At 50.6% G+C, this 16,680-nt stretch overlaps 1 protein-coding gene across 1 annotated transcript in view; it reads right to left on the reverse strand.

The window, feature by feature from the left end:
- Nucleotides 1-523: 523 nt before the first annotated feature.
- MACROD1 (mono-ADP ribosylhydrolase 1) overlaps nt 524-16,680 on the reverse strand; it is a 31,293-nt gene continuing 15,136 nt past the window's right edge. The window contains exons 4-8 of the mRNA XM_066610391.1: nt 5,657-5,778; nt 3,068-3,098; nt 2,900-2,973; nt 1,986-2,067; nt 524-685 (exon numbers count right to left, since the gene is read on the reverse strand). Coding sequence (XP_066466488.1) covers nt 654-685; nt 1,986-2,067; nt 2,900-2,973; nt 3,068-3,098; nt 5,657-5,778 — 341 coding nt within the window. The 3' untranslated portion in view covers nt 524-653. The remainder of the gene's footprint in view (nt 686-1,985; nt 2,068-2,899; nt 2,974-3,067; nt 3,099-5,656; nt 5,779-16,680) is intronic.

Consider the following 16,680-nt stretch of genomic DNA (forward strand, 5'->3'; position numbering starts at 1 on the left):
TGGGAGGCAATAATTAATGCAGCCCTGCTCAGAGCAGCTGGGGGGGCGTGAACCTTTGCTTCGCCTCTTCCCAGCTGGCCAGGTGTAGCCCCGGCCGCTTTTGCATCATTCCCCCAGTGCCCTCGTCTGGCTGAGAGCCAACAGGGTCTGGACCAGGGTCCTAGAAAGCGGCCTTGTGCTGCCATTCGAACAGAGAGCCCTGACTGCCTTTGAAATCCTGGTGTTTCAAAACAGGGTGTGGCAGCTGAAAGATGTGGTCTGTTGCCAGCAAGGGGTCTAGTCCTAGTGTGACTGTTGGCTCCCTCCCCTCTGCTCTCCCCTGTCTACTTTGGTTTCCTGCCCCACTTTTCTGCCAGTCCCAGCCCATCTGGCAAGGAAACATGGTGGGGTGTGTGTGTGGCAAGTGTCAGTTTCTCCTAGGCAAGGACAAGGTTTCCAGCCTACCTCCAGCTGCCATGGGGCAGGCACATTCCTTAGTTTGTGTTTTTCGTCCTGCTCCTCCCCAGTTTTAGATGACAGGCACTGTTTTGCACTTGTTTATTCCAGGTGCTTGTGGGTGTTGTGGAATCCAGTGTCTTCCCCCTCCTCCCCAAGTGTGTGGTGTTCTTGAAGGTGTTGTCTTGCACAAGCGGGATGGTCCCGGCTACAGATGCTCAGAGGCGTGAGTGCAAGCCCTCGAAGGCATCTGGTGGAAAGAAAGAGGCAGAGGTCAGGTCCTGCATTGTTGGGGGAGTGGTGGTGCTCACCCTTCAGTTCCAGCATATTCCATTAGCCCAACCCACACTGCCTAAAAGAAGTGAAGAACGGAGCCCCCCCCCTTATCTGCCTAGAGTTAAGAGTTGCACCTTTAGGGGCTGAGAAACGATTCCGTTCCTTAATGCTGAGAGGTAGCACAGCAAGCGCCATTAGAGAAGCCAGCACTAGGTCCTGCCCCTCAGGCCTTTGTTAGTGCAGAGGCAGTGGGTGGGAGCCTCGATCCTCCCTCACCCATACATTTCTGGGCACAGTTTCAGCTACCGCTCTTTCCCCCCTGCCTGCCTGCCACCGCCTCCTTTTCCGTGACGGGAATTTCAGTCCTCGCTTATCTGCTTGCAGTTTTGCTTTTGCCTTGGCCTTCACAAGTCACGCTCCTCCCCAGAGAGCTGATTAAGCGTCCTCTTGCTTGCATCAAAGCAGCCCCTTCCGCCCTGCCTGACTTCGACTGTTCTGCAGGAAACCTCCCTTCTGGGAGCTCAAGGTTGGCCTCCTCAATCCCCCCCCCCACTTTGTCTTCCAGGGCTCTCCAAACAGAGTATCCCCTTGGGCCTGTTCTTCTCCGAGGGCAGGAACATAAGCCAAGCCCTTTTGGCTCTTGTTCCCCCTTTCCTCCTTTGGCCCCTACACGCACCTCCTTCTAAATCTGGGAGTTGTCTGCTCTCTGCTGGCTGCACAGGGCTGTGAGAGAGACCAGCAGCCTTGGCTTCCAAGGTGATCAGGCTGAGACTGAGCAGGTGGAAGGTGAGGCGGGGCCGACTCTGATTTTCACTGGAGGAGGAGTGTTGGGGGAGATGGACACCTGAATCATGGCTGTATTTACCCTTCCCCCCCCCCGGCTTGCGGCAGCTGGAAGAGTAAATGCTGCATTTAAGCCCCAGGGTTGCTGCTACAGCACGTGCAATACTGCCCCTGCCTGGCTTCCACTTCTGGGTAAAAATGGAACTATTGGGAGTCATGGCCCTCCCTGCTGAATATATAACCTCCCTGCTGATGTATAAAATCAAGGGCCCAAATCAAGGGAGATTAATGGGTTAGTAGGTGCCCCTTCCCAGTCACTCATTTCACATTCCACACCGTGCTCAAAGCTCTTACCCCCTCCAAAGCACCAGAAGAGCCTTCAAGCTAGAAACAGAGGAGGGGGCGAAAGGTGACTCCTTGGAGAGACTCTCCCCACCACCCCCAGGGAAGGGAATTGGGACTCTGGTTAAGCATGTCCAGCAGTGACTCACCGACTGGGAAGAAACGGGGCAGCCTCTCCTTGTAGATCTCATCGTCCTTCTCCAGGAAGACGCAGAGGATGAGCCGGTCAACCTGTCCGAGGGAACGAGGTAGCGGCAAACAGGAAAGATGTGGGGGGCGGGAGGTGCGGGGTGCTGGGTAGAGGTTGGCCTTTCCATGCTTTGGGGCAGCTTGCCCTTCTGTCTTGCTAACTGCCAGTGGGTCCGTGCCCAGCACTGCATCCCAGCCTGATCTACATTCTCACTGTTGGGAGACTTCTTTCTGTCCCAGCTGTCACCCCGCCTCTTCCCTATCCTTACCTTAACCAACATAAGCCCAAATTGGGCCCATTAGTCGTGTGTGAACACACACCCCCCTTCTCAAAGTTTGGCAGTGTATTTTTGTTTAGGCGTGCACACCTCTGCCAGGTTTACTATTTGCTGTCCTTCAGGAGCACAGCAAGCCCTCCAGCAAGCCCTCCAGCCCTCCAGATTGGCTCTGCCCTCACCCTGCCCCGGGGTGCGTATATCCAAGACCCTGACAGAGATTACACTGCTCAAACCCCCCCCCCCCCCCCACAAACAAAGTTTTGGTACTTTGGAAGTTAGATCTATTCTTGGGTCTATTTGGGATGCTGAATCCCAAAATGGCCACATCAGATTGAGTTATACACTCATAAAATAACAATGTACATTGTTTCTGCACACCTTTTTAAGGTGGTGATGCCGTATCTCCGAAACCAGAGCTGATAGCGCAAAACGGATGTCATTTTTGGAATCGGTGCCCCAAATATATCCAAGAAATAGCCCTGTGTCCGACCATCCAGCATGCAAGGATCTGGGCCCAGTATAGGCTGGCGTTCTTAAGAGGGCAGTGCGATCTGCTGGCCACCCATTTCCAGTGGGCCATCCTGCAGCCCCCTCACCTTGTCTTTGTTCTCCTCCAGCCATTTGCGCAGGGTGTGCAGCACAACCTCAGCGGCAGCCTCGTTGGGGTAGCCTGTAGAAGATGGCAGAGGGGTGGGACATGCGGAGCAGATGCCATCCTGGTTCTCTTCCCCCCCCCCGGTTCAGGATTGAACCCTGATACTCACCAAATACGCCTGTCGAGATGCAGGGGAAGGCCTGAGGGGTGGGTAAAGAAAGGGGAGCAGCATTAGTTAGAATCTGTGTGTTTTCGGTTTGCCTTTAGGCATAATAGAGTAAGCTTGCCTACAAATCTTCCAGTCTTCCAAGTCTTGGTCCCTCCTGGGTGTGGGCAGGAGGGGGCTCACTCATGGGAAATGGCCATGGCAGGCACCTCTTGAGCATGCACAGAGTCCAACTGTGTGAGCTTGGGGGAAAAAGACACCTGGTTAAGCCAGAAATGGGGAGGCGCTGTGGGTGCCAGGGCTGGACCCTTGTGTTCAAAATGGATTCAAAGGCTAATAATAATAATAATAATAATAATAATAACAGGTATTTATATACTGCCTTTCTTGGTCTTTATTCAAGGCGGTTTACATAGGCAGGCTTTATTAAATCCCTATTAAATAGGGATTTTTACAATTTCAAAGAAGGTTCTTTCTTTCAAGAACGACTACATTCAAGGTGTTTCATTCCGATCTGGCTTCACATTCTGGCCTCCATCCTCCCACGCTCAGAGCAGATGGAATAGCTCGGCTTCAGCTTGTCAGCTGCTCCAAGGTCGCACAGTGCCGGTGGCCTCGAACTGGCGACCTTGTGGATGTTATCTTCAGGCAGACGGAGGCTCTACCCTCTAGACCAGACCTCCTGCCCAAACCTCAGTAGGAGCCAAGCGGTGTCTTTCCTTGTCTGTTTTTACTCGGAAGTTAGGGAGAAGGCCCCTCTCCTGGAGTTGCATACCACTTTTGTTTGCGCCAGCAATGACTCCTGGCTAAGACCTGCCTCTTTCTCCCACTCTGGGTGACCAGAGCAAGGATTGCGTGTACACACACGAGCATTGGACCATGTAACACCAGGACATGGAGGTAGTTACATTAATGTGGTCAGAGTGCTCTCTGGCCATGACAGTGAAGTTAAATTGCTTCAGCCACAGGCTAACAAGAGATTAAATCGTAACCCACAAACTTAAATCACTGTCGTAATCCAAATTAATCAAAAGGGGTTTGTATGTTTACAAATCTAAAGACTTGAAAAGTTAAACAGACAAATGGAAGATTAAGGTGGAGGGCAGTCACTGTTTGTCCCCAGTAGTTGGGACTGTGCTAGTGGGCTCATCCTTCCAAGGGCAGATAGCAGCCCCAAGTGGGAGAGGTGGATCAAGACCCTTATGCTTTGCCTCCTGCTAAAGGGCCCCTCTCCTGTTCAAGGGTCCCAATCCGGTCTTGTGACTGCCTTGCCCAAAGCTCCTCCCTGTGTAGGCAAAAGGCGCTCATTCTCATCATTCAGCAAGCTGACCCCCCGCCCCTGCAGTTTTGCAAGAGAGGGAGTTTTGCCCCCTTACTTCCTCTCATCATTTTAGCAGTTCTCCCATTCCAGTGCTGAATCCCAGTTGACAAACCAGCCAGTGTGGCTGGCCTCTACCAGTAGCTTTGGATCTGGTGTGGCGGAAAGCTTTGTGGAGTCATTTCTGCGCATAACACTGCAGACAAGCAAGTTCTGGGGTTGGGTGGCGACCTTTGCAGAGTCGGGCTATAGCTCCGGGGCAAAGCCCTCCAACACAGGAGGTCCCAGTTTCCCATAGCAAGCAGGGCTGAGAAAGACCCCTTCCTCTGTCTGACTGCTGCCAGGGGCCCTGCCAATTAAGTGGCTTGTAGGAGGAGCTTCCTAACCTTGGGGGACGGAGGGGGGGGAATAACATTCTGCACTCGTCAGTCCTCATCATGCACTACAGCTAACATTCGGTGGATGGCCTATGGTAAATTAACTAATTAATTTAAGGGAATTTCCACCCGGCCTTTTCCAATTGGAAGAGAGCTCAAGGCAGCGCCTGGGAAGAAAACAGCAAACTTAATCAAAATACAACAAAATTAGAGCAGCAGCCAATGAACTGAGAGCCAGCAAAGGGGCAACAAACAGAATCCGGCAAGTGGACTTTATTTTCTACAATGTTCCTCTCTGGTTAAATTTTAGGTTTCTGTCATGGGGAGAGGGGAGGAGGAGGGCAGGGTCCTGGGGGCCTCGCCAACTCCCCTCTCCTGACCCTAGCCGTGACAAAACCTTGCATAGTCAGCAGTCTGGCTTCTGAGGTTTCCTGGGTACTCTTGCCCCACTCCTGTAATCATCAGGGTTAGAAACTTTCTTTTAAAAGGGGAGATTATTTTTGGGTTTTTCCAAACCAACGGATCTGGCCTGCATTATTTCTGCACTGGGGAAAAGGACGTGTGGATTTTTCCGGAACAAACCCCGAAACTGTTCTGTCCTAGTGGTGGGCCTCTCTTCTTGTGAATCTGAGTTTAACCTAAGCGGGATGGAAGATAAATGTAGATTGGTGGGAAATTTCAAAAGTCTAGTTGTCCAAATAATTGCATGGCATTGACGGCCATCCCAGGGCGGGAGTGACATTTGGGGGGGGGAATGGCTTGCTGCCTATGGGGGGAATGCCCCTCTGTGTGTTTCAAAGCAGTCAGTCACTTTGCAGACACTGGTTCACGAAGCGAATGCATTCACACATTCGGGTTAGGTCGTCAGGGGAGAAGGCTTTTCTCCTGCCCACTCACCACCGTGCGCAGCTTGTGCTCTAGGGTGAGTTTCAGGCTGTTCTTGTAGCAGTTGCCGAGTTCAGCCTCTTGGGTCTCACTGGGTTCCCCCTGGGCGATGGGTCCCACTGTATGGATGACATCTGGAAGGAGAAGGAGAGGAGAGTTAAGAGCTGGAACCAGAACACAGCCAGTTCATGCCTAGTTCCTTTGCATCTTGCCTAGATACCTTTAAGAAGAGACCGGACACGTTTCTGGAGGAAAAGTTCATCACGGTTTGCAAGTCATGGTAGGTATGTGCAAGGCAGAGGTAGGCTGCCTCTGATTGCCACATGCAGGGGAAGGCAGCAGGACGCAGGTTGTGTCTGTTGTCTAGTGTGTTTATTTATTTATACATACAGGTATTTATATACCGCCTTTCTTGGTCTTTATTCAAGACTTTAATCAAGGCGGTTTATATAGGCAGGCTATTTAAATCCCCGTAGGGCTTTTTACAATTGAAAGAAGGTTCTGTCTTCCAAGAACCACAACGTTCAGATGTTTCTTTCTGATCTGGTTTCACATTCTGGCCTCCATCCTCCCACGCTCAGAGCAGATGGAATAACTCGGCTCAGCTTGTCAGCTGCTTCCAGGTCGCACGGTGCCGGTGACCTCGAACTGGCAACCTGCGGATGTTATCTTCGGGCAAATGGAGGCTCAACCCTCTAGACCAGACCTCCTGCTCCCTGAAGCATTTGGTGGGCCACTGTGAGATACAGGAAGCTGGACTAGATGGGCCTTTGATCCAGTGGGGCTGTTCTTATGTGTCTGTTGTCTTGTGTGCTCCCTGGGGCATTTGGTGGGCCGCTGTGAGATACAGGAAGCTGGACTAGATGGGCCTTTGGCCTCATCCAGCAGGGCTCTTCTGATGTTCAAACTGAAGTTAATAATGCCAACAAGGACAGAGTTGTTGGACCAAACTAGAGAGCTTTGCAGTTGTGTTTCTGCTAATTCTCTAAAATAAGCTTGTGCCACAGTCCAAATCCTTAAAAATAGCCTGAAGGCCCAGGAAACGGAACCAGCCCAAACCTCTCAGTGCTTATCATGGGATGTAAATCCGCAGAGCGACTCGGAGAGTTTACTCTGGGTGACAATTCCTTCTAAGCAGACCTGCCCATTGAGTCTTTTCAGTCTGGATCTTAGGCTAAAAAGCCCTCGCATCACCAAAGGGTGGTATATAAAATTTAAAATAGCTGTAGGTGAAATGTTCCAGGTTTTTTTTTAAAAATTAAATACACACTTAACCGCTGAATGACAGCATTGCTATATGTAATTTAATGTTCTTTTTATTAGGGTGAAGTTACTCAGAACGTATATATATTCTTCTCGGAGTGTATAACGTTCAGTCAAGGGCTTCCTCCCTCTCCATCACTCTGTCGCTCTTTGCTCACAGTGAGCAGACAAGAAACAAGCACCAGGGCACCCAAGGTACGCCAGCCAGTATTTCATTGCTCAGAACAAGGGCAGGCTGGTAGTGTACCAGGCCTGGTCTGCGCATAACTTTGCTGGCACAACAACTCCCCGTCCACTGGTGTGCATTGCTGGAGGCTCCAGACTGGGCACTGTCTTACTCCACCACAACCTGTCCTCTAGCCTTTGCACAATGAACAAAACATGCTGCTATGCTTGTTCAAATAGCTGACATGGGAAGGTAGCTTTGCCCCTTTTTAGCCCACATCAGCAGGGCATTTGCATTGTAGCAGAAGAAAAGAGGAGGTAATCAAAAGTGGTGGTACGAGAAGAGCTCTTACGATTTGACAGTTTGAAGCCGCCTTGGATCTATGTGCAGCAGGGTGGTCTGTACATAGATCCAAGTGTGGGGGTGCAAGGGCACATGATTTTACCTCCCTTTGCGCTGCGGTCTCCACCTGGCAATGAACCCTGAAATGTAATCATGTTCCAAACACCATTTCCTGTCCTCAAAAGGCAAAAATGGAAAGACAGAGTTAGTGGAAGGGGGGATGAAATCAGAGAATGTCACAGCAAGGAGGAGGGGTGGTTATGGATTAGCATTTTTAATTCATTAATCTAAAATGCCAGACCAAGCCAGTTTGTTTAGAGCTGTGGTTCTCAAACCTTTTAGCACTGGGACCCACTTTTAAAATGACACGTTTTAAAACCTAGCTCTATGAGACGTTTAAAAAAGTGAACCAGAAAGAAATATTTTTATTTATTTACAAAGTAACATTTTATTTATCTATTTGCAAAAAAATCTCAATCTATTTCTTGTAATGAGGCAGCCCAAGGCTTGAGGGGGCTTAGCTATGTGACCAGCCTTTGTCATTGATGGACGTGTGGGGAAAACCCACCAGAAAAAAAGATGCTCAAACATTTATCTCCCTATATTTATGTTGGCATCCTTCAGTCTCGGAAGACTATGGTATTGCGATCTGAATCTGGAACAGAGTGTCCTCTCCAGTGCGCAAAGCCTGGGTAGAGTAGATATGGAGGATAGACAGTTTCCCATGCAGCAAATCCCCCCTTTCCACGTCGCTGAAATGGTCCAATGGAAAGGCAGAGTCCAATACGGTTGGTTCCAGCGGCGTCGCAGGAGTTGCCAGAACGGGACTGTGTTCAGCCATGAACTGCCTCAGGGACTCCGGCTCCGGATTTTGCCTCGAGGTTGACTTCTGAAGCCTTTTCTGAAGGCCGATTCGGGAGTGACAGTCCCTTCCACACTGGGAGCAAGTGCAGTCTGTCCCTGGTCTGTAACACCTTACTGACTGGGGACTGCCCAGCTTAAGGTGGGCAGTAGCTGCCCAATGAGATGCAATGATCTCTCCCACCGTCGGAAGCAGCCCCTGGCGTCACGCTCTATGCCAATCGAGCGAAGACTTATAACCGGTAAACTGCTGCTTCCCGTGTTGTGCCGACATCGTATGGCGAAGTTGGAGTGTCCTCTCCAGTGTGTGAAGCCTGGGTAAGGGAGATATGGAGGATAGGCTGTTACCCATGCAGCAAATCCCCCCTCTCCACGTCGCTGAAGTGGTCCAGTGGAAAGGCAGAAGCCAATACGGTTGGTTCCAGTGGCGTTGCAGGAGTTGCCAGAGCGTGACTGTGTACAGCCACGAACTGCCTCAGGGACTCCGGCTCCGGATTTTGCCTCGAGGTTGACTCCTGAAGCCTTTTCCATAACTGGATGTAGCCACAAGGCAGTGGAGGTTTGGGATCAGAGTTTTCCTTCTCTCGGATGAGCTGCCTTCCCAGGCTGACGAGTCCCATCTACCCGGTGGCTGTTTAGTCGCCTCTTACGACAAGTACAGCCAAACTGAGGGCCTATCCTTATCCCCAGCCCCCAGGGGATGTCAAGTAAGGCCTTAGATTCAAAGGCCTTAGATTCGAAGAATATCCAAAGAACCTGCAGGGGGTGCTATTGAGCCAGCAATACCCACACCCTGAAAGTCTGCTTTGGGGTGTGTGTGCATATGTCGGTTATATGGTCACACATACAGGGTGTGCCAATGTCAGCGGGGCTGGCCTTGCCAGCGTCCAACACTCAGCATCTGTTTCCGTGTGAAGTACCTCCTGTCTACACAGCAGTGATGAGCATTGCGAGGGGGGCTCTTACCAGACTGTTCCCACACTCCAGTTTGTCAGCTGGTCCAGCTGATGAGAATGGAGGGGAGAATCCGGGCAAAGCAAGTGGGGTGGGGGGCAGGAACCAACCAAGGAAATGGTGTGTAAATGGAAAACCCAGCCTGGATCTTTGGCCTTTCAGTCCTCCAATTGGCCAGTCATAGAAACTAAGCAGAATTGGTGGGGAGTAAAGAATTATCCTTTACTGATAATTATCCTGAGTACACTTCTGTACTGCAGCGAGTCATGGACTCTTCGCTCACAACAGGAGAGGAAACTGAGTGCTTTCCACATGCGCTGCCTCCGACGCATCCTCGGCATCACCTGGCAGGACAAAGTTCCAAACAACACAGTCCTGGAACGTGCTGGAATCCCTAGCACGTATGCACTGCTGCAACAGAGACGCCTGCGTTGGCTCGGTCATGTCGTGAGAATGGATGATGGCCGGATCCCAAAGGATCTCCTCTATGGAGAACTCGTGCAGGGAAAGCGCCCTACAGGTAGACCACAGCTGCGATACAAGGACATCTGCAAGAGGGATCTGAAGGCCTTAGGAGTGGATCTCAACAAGTGGGAAACCCTGGCCTCTGAGCGGCCCGCTTGGAGGCAGGCTGTGCAGCATGGCCTTTCCCAGTTTGAAGAGACACTTGGCCAACAGTCTGAGGCTAAGAGGCAAAGAAGGAAGGCCCATAGCCAGGGAGACAGACCAGGGACAGGCTGCACTTGCTCCCGGTGTGGAAGGGATTGTCACTCCCGAATCGGCCTTTTCAGCCACACTAGACGCTGTTCCAGAACCACCTTTCAGAGCGCGGTACCAGAGTCTTTCGAGACTGAAGGTTGCCAACTGAAACTGAAAGAATTATACTTGTAAGGGGGAGTCTTTGCATCCTGCTTCCTGATGAATTTCATAAGGGTGGGGGGGGGGGGGTCATGTTTTTAGAAGGCTGTTTAACAAAAAGCACCCAACAGCACACCACAGTTAGCCAACAAAAAGCAGCCAAGAACAAACAGAACTGAGCAATTCAACTGTACAGATTAAAAGAGGCACCTTCACAAAGGAAGGATGGTCCTCGCCCCTCCCTACCCCTCCCCGGGCCTCTGGTGGTAGTTAGCAAGGGCGCAGTTGTGAAAAGGGGGGGGGGGACAATGACAGCAACACTGTAATGTACAACAGACAACAACAAAAACTCAAGCACTCATTTAATTTATTAGTAGATTTCCTTAAAATCAAGCACATGTTAATTGTGAGGTTTTCTAAGCAAAAAAACAAAAAACCAGGCTGTGCAAGTCTCTGTCTGTGCTTGCCAACCATCTCAGGGCTTCTGTGCCTAGTGGCTGGAATGCTGGGAGCTGGAAATGGGAGGCACTTCTTAGGAGCCGACGGGATCGCCTTCATTCCGACACAATTAATCCAGATTTTATTCTCTTAGTAGTTGATGATGTCTTCCCAACTTGGGGGCTGGCAGTTGGGAAAGGGCTCCAGCCCTGCCGCATCAGCTTCTAGGCGGCCAGATGCCCCCTCCACTCTGAGAGTGACTCGCTGACCCCAGGGAGGGCTTGGCTTGCTTTCAGTGCCTGGAGGCAGCCTGCTAGTTTGCCTCCCACCCCTTGTTCCCTGCGGGGAAGGCCTCCACCTGCTGCTACTCCTGGAGGCAATCTGGAGTCCCTGCACCGACTCAGCTCAGTCAACATGGGGGGGGGGGGCTCTGCTGCCAAGATTTCAGCACTGGAGACAGTTAGAGGCGGCCTTTTCAGCTTGTCTTGCTCTCTAAGCCTCTCGCTTCACCAGCACTTTCTGGTCTGATGCTGGTTTTCGAGCTCACGCCTTGCAGGCAGTCCACAAAGGCTACACAACACAAGGTGTGGCTCCCTGCTGGGCATCCTACAAGCAGAAAGGGCCACCCTGCTGAATCCGACTCTGGGCCATGGTAGCCAAGGGGGATGCATTCATTCATTATGCCACTGCTGGGCTTCCTGAAAGCAAGAGCCACTCTCCATTACAGCCCTCCAGCAACCAACACTTAAAGGTAGACTGCCCCTGAACTTGAAGGTTCTACTTAGATAGCAAGCATTTTCTTGGGCGGGGCGTGGGGTGGTGGTGGTTATGCCCTCTATTGGCTAGATTTTAGAATTGGCCAAAGTCTAGGAAATGGGGACCACTGTAGTGGAGACGTGAATCAGGCAGCTGTCTAAGGAAGCTAATACAAAATCAACTGTGACGGCCACCACTGGTCTTGGCCTCCATGTTTGGCGGGAGTAGCTACATCACCTCCTAGCTATGCCTCTGCACTCCCTGCCCGGAAGGCTTCTGAGATCTGCCCTTCTAGGATCCTACCAATTTTTCCTTTGACAAATCCCTGCATCAAGATAAAGCAGCCTCCGCCTGTGCTTGAGGGCTGCAGTTTTTATTTATTTTAGCTAAAATATATATAGCGAGAGCGAGGCCCCCAATTAAAAAATCTGTCTTGTCGATCTGCCATTTGTGCGCGCATCGATTTAATCATGCAGATTGCCCTCGCCGCTGCAGCACTGGTTTCCAGAGAGCCAGGAAGATGGAAGGCAGAACAAAAACAGGGAGAGAAAATTCCCCCATCGCCTGGTTCGACGAGAAAGAGAGAAAAGAAATTATCAGACACAATGCGAGTCAGAGGCGGGCGGGCACCCAGCCTGGCATGAAATTCAATTACAAGGCAGGTAGGTGGAAATGCGAAAGCCTCCAGGAAGGCAGGTTTGGGGGCTTGGGAACAGATCAGTGCAAGGAGTTAAAAAATTAACCCTCTGCGCGAGAGAAGGCCGCTGGCTCACAAGACACACACCGCCTATATAGCAGACCAAGCTCTGTGCGCAGGAGAAAAATCAATGCTCAGTCTGTGCCGAGGCTTAGCGTTGGTGTTTGTTTTCAATGCCTGCAGGTTCAGCCACAAAAAACATGACCAGATGGACATGCCCCTGAGCAGGTACAGAGTGCACTTCACGCAGTAGTGCGTGATCGTCCTCGCGCACCAGGAATTAGGGAGAAACATATTGCACATTCCCCACCTCCCCCAAACTCATTCCACCTGCAGACAGAGAGAATCAGGTCACTCTGCCCTGACCATTGGCTTCCACTGAGGAAGACACCAAGACTATTTCTGAGTTATCCAGCAGCAACCTGCCAACCAAAATGAGGGTCAGCTGGAAGCGATTACGGTATGAATGCATGCCCCTGAGCAGGTGCAGAGTGCATGTCTCTCAAAATAGAGTAAGGAGAGGTGGAGAGAATGAGCATACATCAAGGAGATTCCCCACCGCAACAAATAACTGTATATACGGCCTTCTTGGAAGTGGTCGAATTTAGTGCTAGTGCAACCACTGCCAAATCTTGTGGCGGTCAGTTCCACATGCTCAAAAGGTGTTGAGTTATAATTTGTGAGGAACGTGGTCCCTGCCCTCCTCCCCAAGGTTTGCTGACACAACAGACCTGGAATCCTACCCGAAAGCCGTCAGCCAAACCTTCAAAGGGCACTTGGGGGCTAGAAATCCACTTCCCAGCACACTCGGCTTTCTCTGGCTACCTCTGATTTTCTGCGCGCAAAAAGCTCAACCCTCAAATGAGAGCACAAAAATGACATTAAGACAAGCCTGTCTTGTGAACGTGCACACCCAGCAAGAGTGGGGGTAGGAAAATGTGCTCAGGAGGGGAGCCCCAGAGATTGTTGGGGCAGGAAGGAAAGTTCATTATCTTTGCGCTGCTCCCAGGAGAAGCCAAGTTCCCCGCCTGGGTGATTTATAGCTGCTGGGCCGCCCGTTATCACAGCTCCATGTCCGATTCCTCGCAGGCTGTCAATAGCGGACACACCTCCATCTCTGCCCTCGGCCGAATGATTTAGAGAGCGCTGGCTCTTGCCATTAAAGAGGTGGCTTCTCGGGGGGGGGGGGGGGAGAGATTGACTCCTGAGGATGTGATTTACAGAGGGGTGGGGGGGGGGTCTGGGCATCCTCCAGCTCTTATTGACGCCTGCCCCGTGCCGTCCTTCTCCCGTGACAGTCCGATCAATAGCGCTTTGCATCTGCTGTCCCAGCCTATAATATCGGCATGATAAATGGTTGGGCTGCAATAGCCAGGATGGCTCCCTTCCCCTGGCAGGCCTCACCGGAAACAGGCTGGGAAGCAACCCTGCTGTGGGACCCCCACCCTGTGGTCTGTCTGCAGGGGCCTTGATGCTGGATGCAGCCTGACCTCCGGTGGGGTCACCTGCCACCAAGGTATTTGGAGGCTCCGGCTTGCGCAGGGTGAACAGGAGCCGGGGCTGGGCAACTTGCAATAACAAAACCAAATTAAACAGTTACAGTAAAAGGACTTCTCTCGTTTATTTATTTAAAAGATTTATATCCCACCTTTCCTACGCTGGAGCTCAAGGCCACTTACAATTCAGGACTACAAATAGATCTCGGAAGCTAAGCAGGGTCAGGCCTGGCTAGTACTTGGGCACCTTCCTTATGAGGAAAGGCTACGGCGTTTGGGCCTCTTCAGCCTAGAAAAGAGACGCCTGAGGAGAGACATGATTGAGACATACAAAATTATGCAGGGGATGGACAGAGTGGATAGGGAGATGCTCTTTACACTCTCACATAATACCAGAACCAGGGGACATCCACTAAAATTGAGTGTTGGGCGGGTTAGGACAGACAAAAGAAAATATTTCTTTACTCAGCGCGTGGTCGGTCTGTGGAACTCCTTGCCACAGGATGTGGTGCTGGCATCTAGCCTAGATGCCTTTAAAAGGGGATTGGACGAGTTTCTGGAGGAAAAATCCATTATGGGGTACAAGCCATGATGTGTATGCGCAACCTCCTGATTTTAGGAATGGGTTAAGTCAGAATGCCAGATGTAGGGGAGAGCACCAGGATGAGGTCTCTTGTTATCTGGTGTGCTCCCTGGGGCATTTGGTGGGCCGCTGTGAGATACAGGAAGCTGGACTAGATGGGCCTATGGCCTGATCCAGTGGGGCTGTTCTTATGTTCTTATGTTCTTATGTTCTTGGATGGGAGACCGCCTGGGAATACTGGGTGCTGTAAGGCTTAGTCTTTCGAGACTGAAGGTTGCCAACCAACCAAACCAGAAGGGTGACATGACCAAACCTGGGAATACTGGGTGCTGTAGGCATAGTCTTTCGAGACTGAAGGTTGCCAACCAACCAAACCAGAAGGGTGACAACAAATTTGAGGAGAGCAACTATGTGTGACCAAAGCACTGCTTATAGAGGTGCAGGACAGACAACAACACATCACCCAAACGCAAGACAGAACCAAGGCCCTTCTCAAAGCTCACCCTTTCTGCCTCAGCCCCACAGCTCTGTCTTCATTCCCTTTCATAAGGGAAGGACATGCAACTGATGCATTCACCCTCACTTCCCTGTTTTCCCCTTCCTCCATTCCCCTTCACCTCCATATCTCAATTGCAAGCCCCTTGGGGCAGGGATCTAGTCTCTCACCCTTTGCAAAAGCGCCCTGTACAATGATGGCCCTTGTATCAACAGCAGCTACAGTGGAGTAAAATCATACTCCACGAGGGCTATTGCTCAAGACTGCCACCCCTTGCAAAAAAGATTTGCTCTCTGTTTAATCGGAACTTCTCTGCAACCTCACAGTGAAGGCCAGGACTGAAAATGCTAATTACATTTTTTTAAAAAAAGTATGTTTGGAGCTTTTTAATTAAAGTTTTCAGCCACTGTTTAAAATCAAAATCAAAGCCGAGGTGAGACCTGCTGCAAAATTTCCAGCCACGCAGACCCTCTTCCTTGGACTGCCCCCTAAGCTTTTAAGAGCTGCCAGAGATCTGCTGTGGTTAAAGGCACAGGAGCAAAGGCCAATTTAAAAAGTTGGCAACGCAACAGCCTAGTCTGTTTTCCCTGCCCTTCGCCTTTACCCATCTAATGACTGACAGCCCAATCCTCCACGCAGCAGCAAGGGAGCAAGTCCTGCAGAATTCAATGGGATGTCTTGACATCTCAGCACCAAGCCATTTAGCTCCAGGAAAGGCAGGCTTTAAGCAGAGGCTGGTGATGGGAAAAGCTTCCCTGCCACCCCAAGATACAATTCAGCCTAAATCCATTCTCTGAGATACAAGAACTCAAATACAAATAATTCAGTCCTCAGAGAAGCCTCAGCAGCAAGTCCAAAAAGGCTCAAGTGAAACCAGTCTTTGCGGCAACAGCCTCCAAGCCAAACAGCCTCATAAGAACAAAAGCTGGACCTTTGGCCTGATCCAGTGGGGCTCTTCTTAGGTTCTTAAGAAGATCCCCGCTATATCAGGCCAAAGGCCCATCTAATCCAGCTTCCTGCATCTCACAGCGGCCCACCAGATGCCCCAGGGAGCACACAGGACAACAAGAGACCTTCATCCTGGTGCCCTCCCTTGCACCTGGCATTCTGAGGGAGCCCACTTCTAAAATCAGGAGGTTGCACATACCCTCAGGCTGCAATCCTAACCACACTTTCCTAAGCCCCATTGAACAAAACAGGACTTACTTCTGAGTAGGTCTGGTTAGGATTGTACCCTCAGTCTTCTCCATCTGCGGTATGGGGAGAAGAATATTCACTTACCCGGCAGAGTTGTAATGATTACATCAAGGTGGTACATAGGAAGCATGTTGCATACTCAAGAAAACATCTAAAAGTCGCATTATTATTCAACACATATTTACACAGGGGTCAGCTGTCTCTTCTTGACCCCTGGATGATGTCGCTTCGTGCTATCCATTCACCGATGGATGTACTGATTTAAAAGACTCCTGTGCCCACTTCTTGCCAAAAGGGCATTCACATACCCAAAATTCCATGGAAGCATCAAGCATCATTAAAAAAAAAAAAAAAAAGAGTGAATGAATGAAGAGAAAACGAAAAGAAGGTTTTGCACACAAATAAAAAGATGACAAAAGCAAACACCTGCTAATCAGCCACCAGTAAAACCATTGGTGGGGCAAACCAGGCAAGAGAAGCTGATTAAAATTAGCCTGCTGGGATTAATGCTCAAAGAAACACAGAAGAAGCTTTTGGCCTGGCACACAAAGGGCAGTGCTCGGAATTTGGGAAGATCTGGTAGCAGCATGAGACTTTCGGGTACATGGCAAACTACCTGTGAAATTCTGTTGCTTGCCCGGACATGTGAAAGGTTTGGAGATGGGGGGTAGTCACCATTCCTCAGCCCAGTGGCGTCACTAGGCGGGGCAGGCCACACCGGGTGACGCGCAGGGGGAGGGGTGACACCACTACTGGCCAAAATTTTCTAAATCTTGGTATTTTCATATATCATCAAAGTACATATCAGTCAATGTGCAACTTCATGCAGAATGTAATGAAACACACTGGGTTGACTCTATTCTATCCAAAGTTATAGCCAAAAAGCCAGCGGGGGTGGGTGGGGGCTAGACGACATCACCATGCCCACT

This window comes from Tiliqua scincoides, chromosome 15 (assembly GCF_035046505.1).
Source record: "Tiliqua scincoides isolate rTilSci1 chromosome 15, rTilSci1.hap2, whole genome shotgun sequence".
Taxonomy (NCBI): domain Eukaryota; kingdom Metazoa; phylum Chordata; class Lepidosauria; order Squamata; family Scincidae; genus Tiliqua; species Tiliqua scincoides.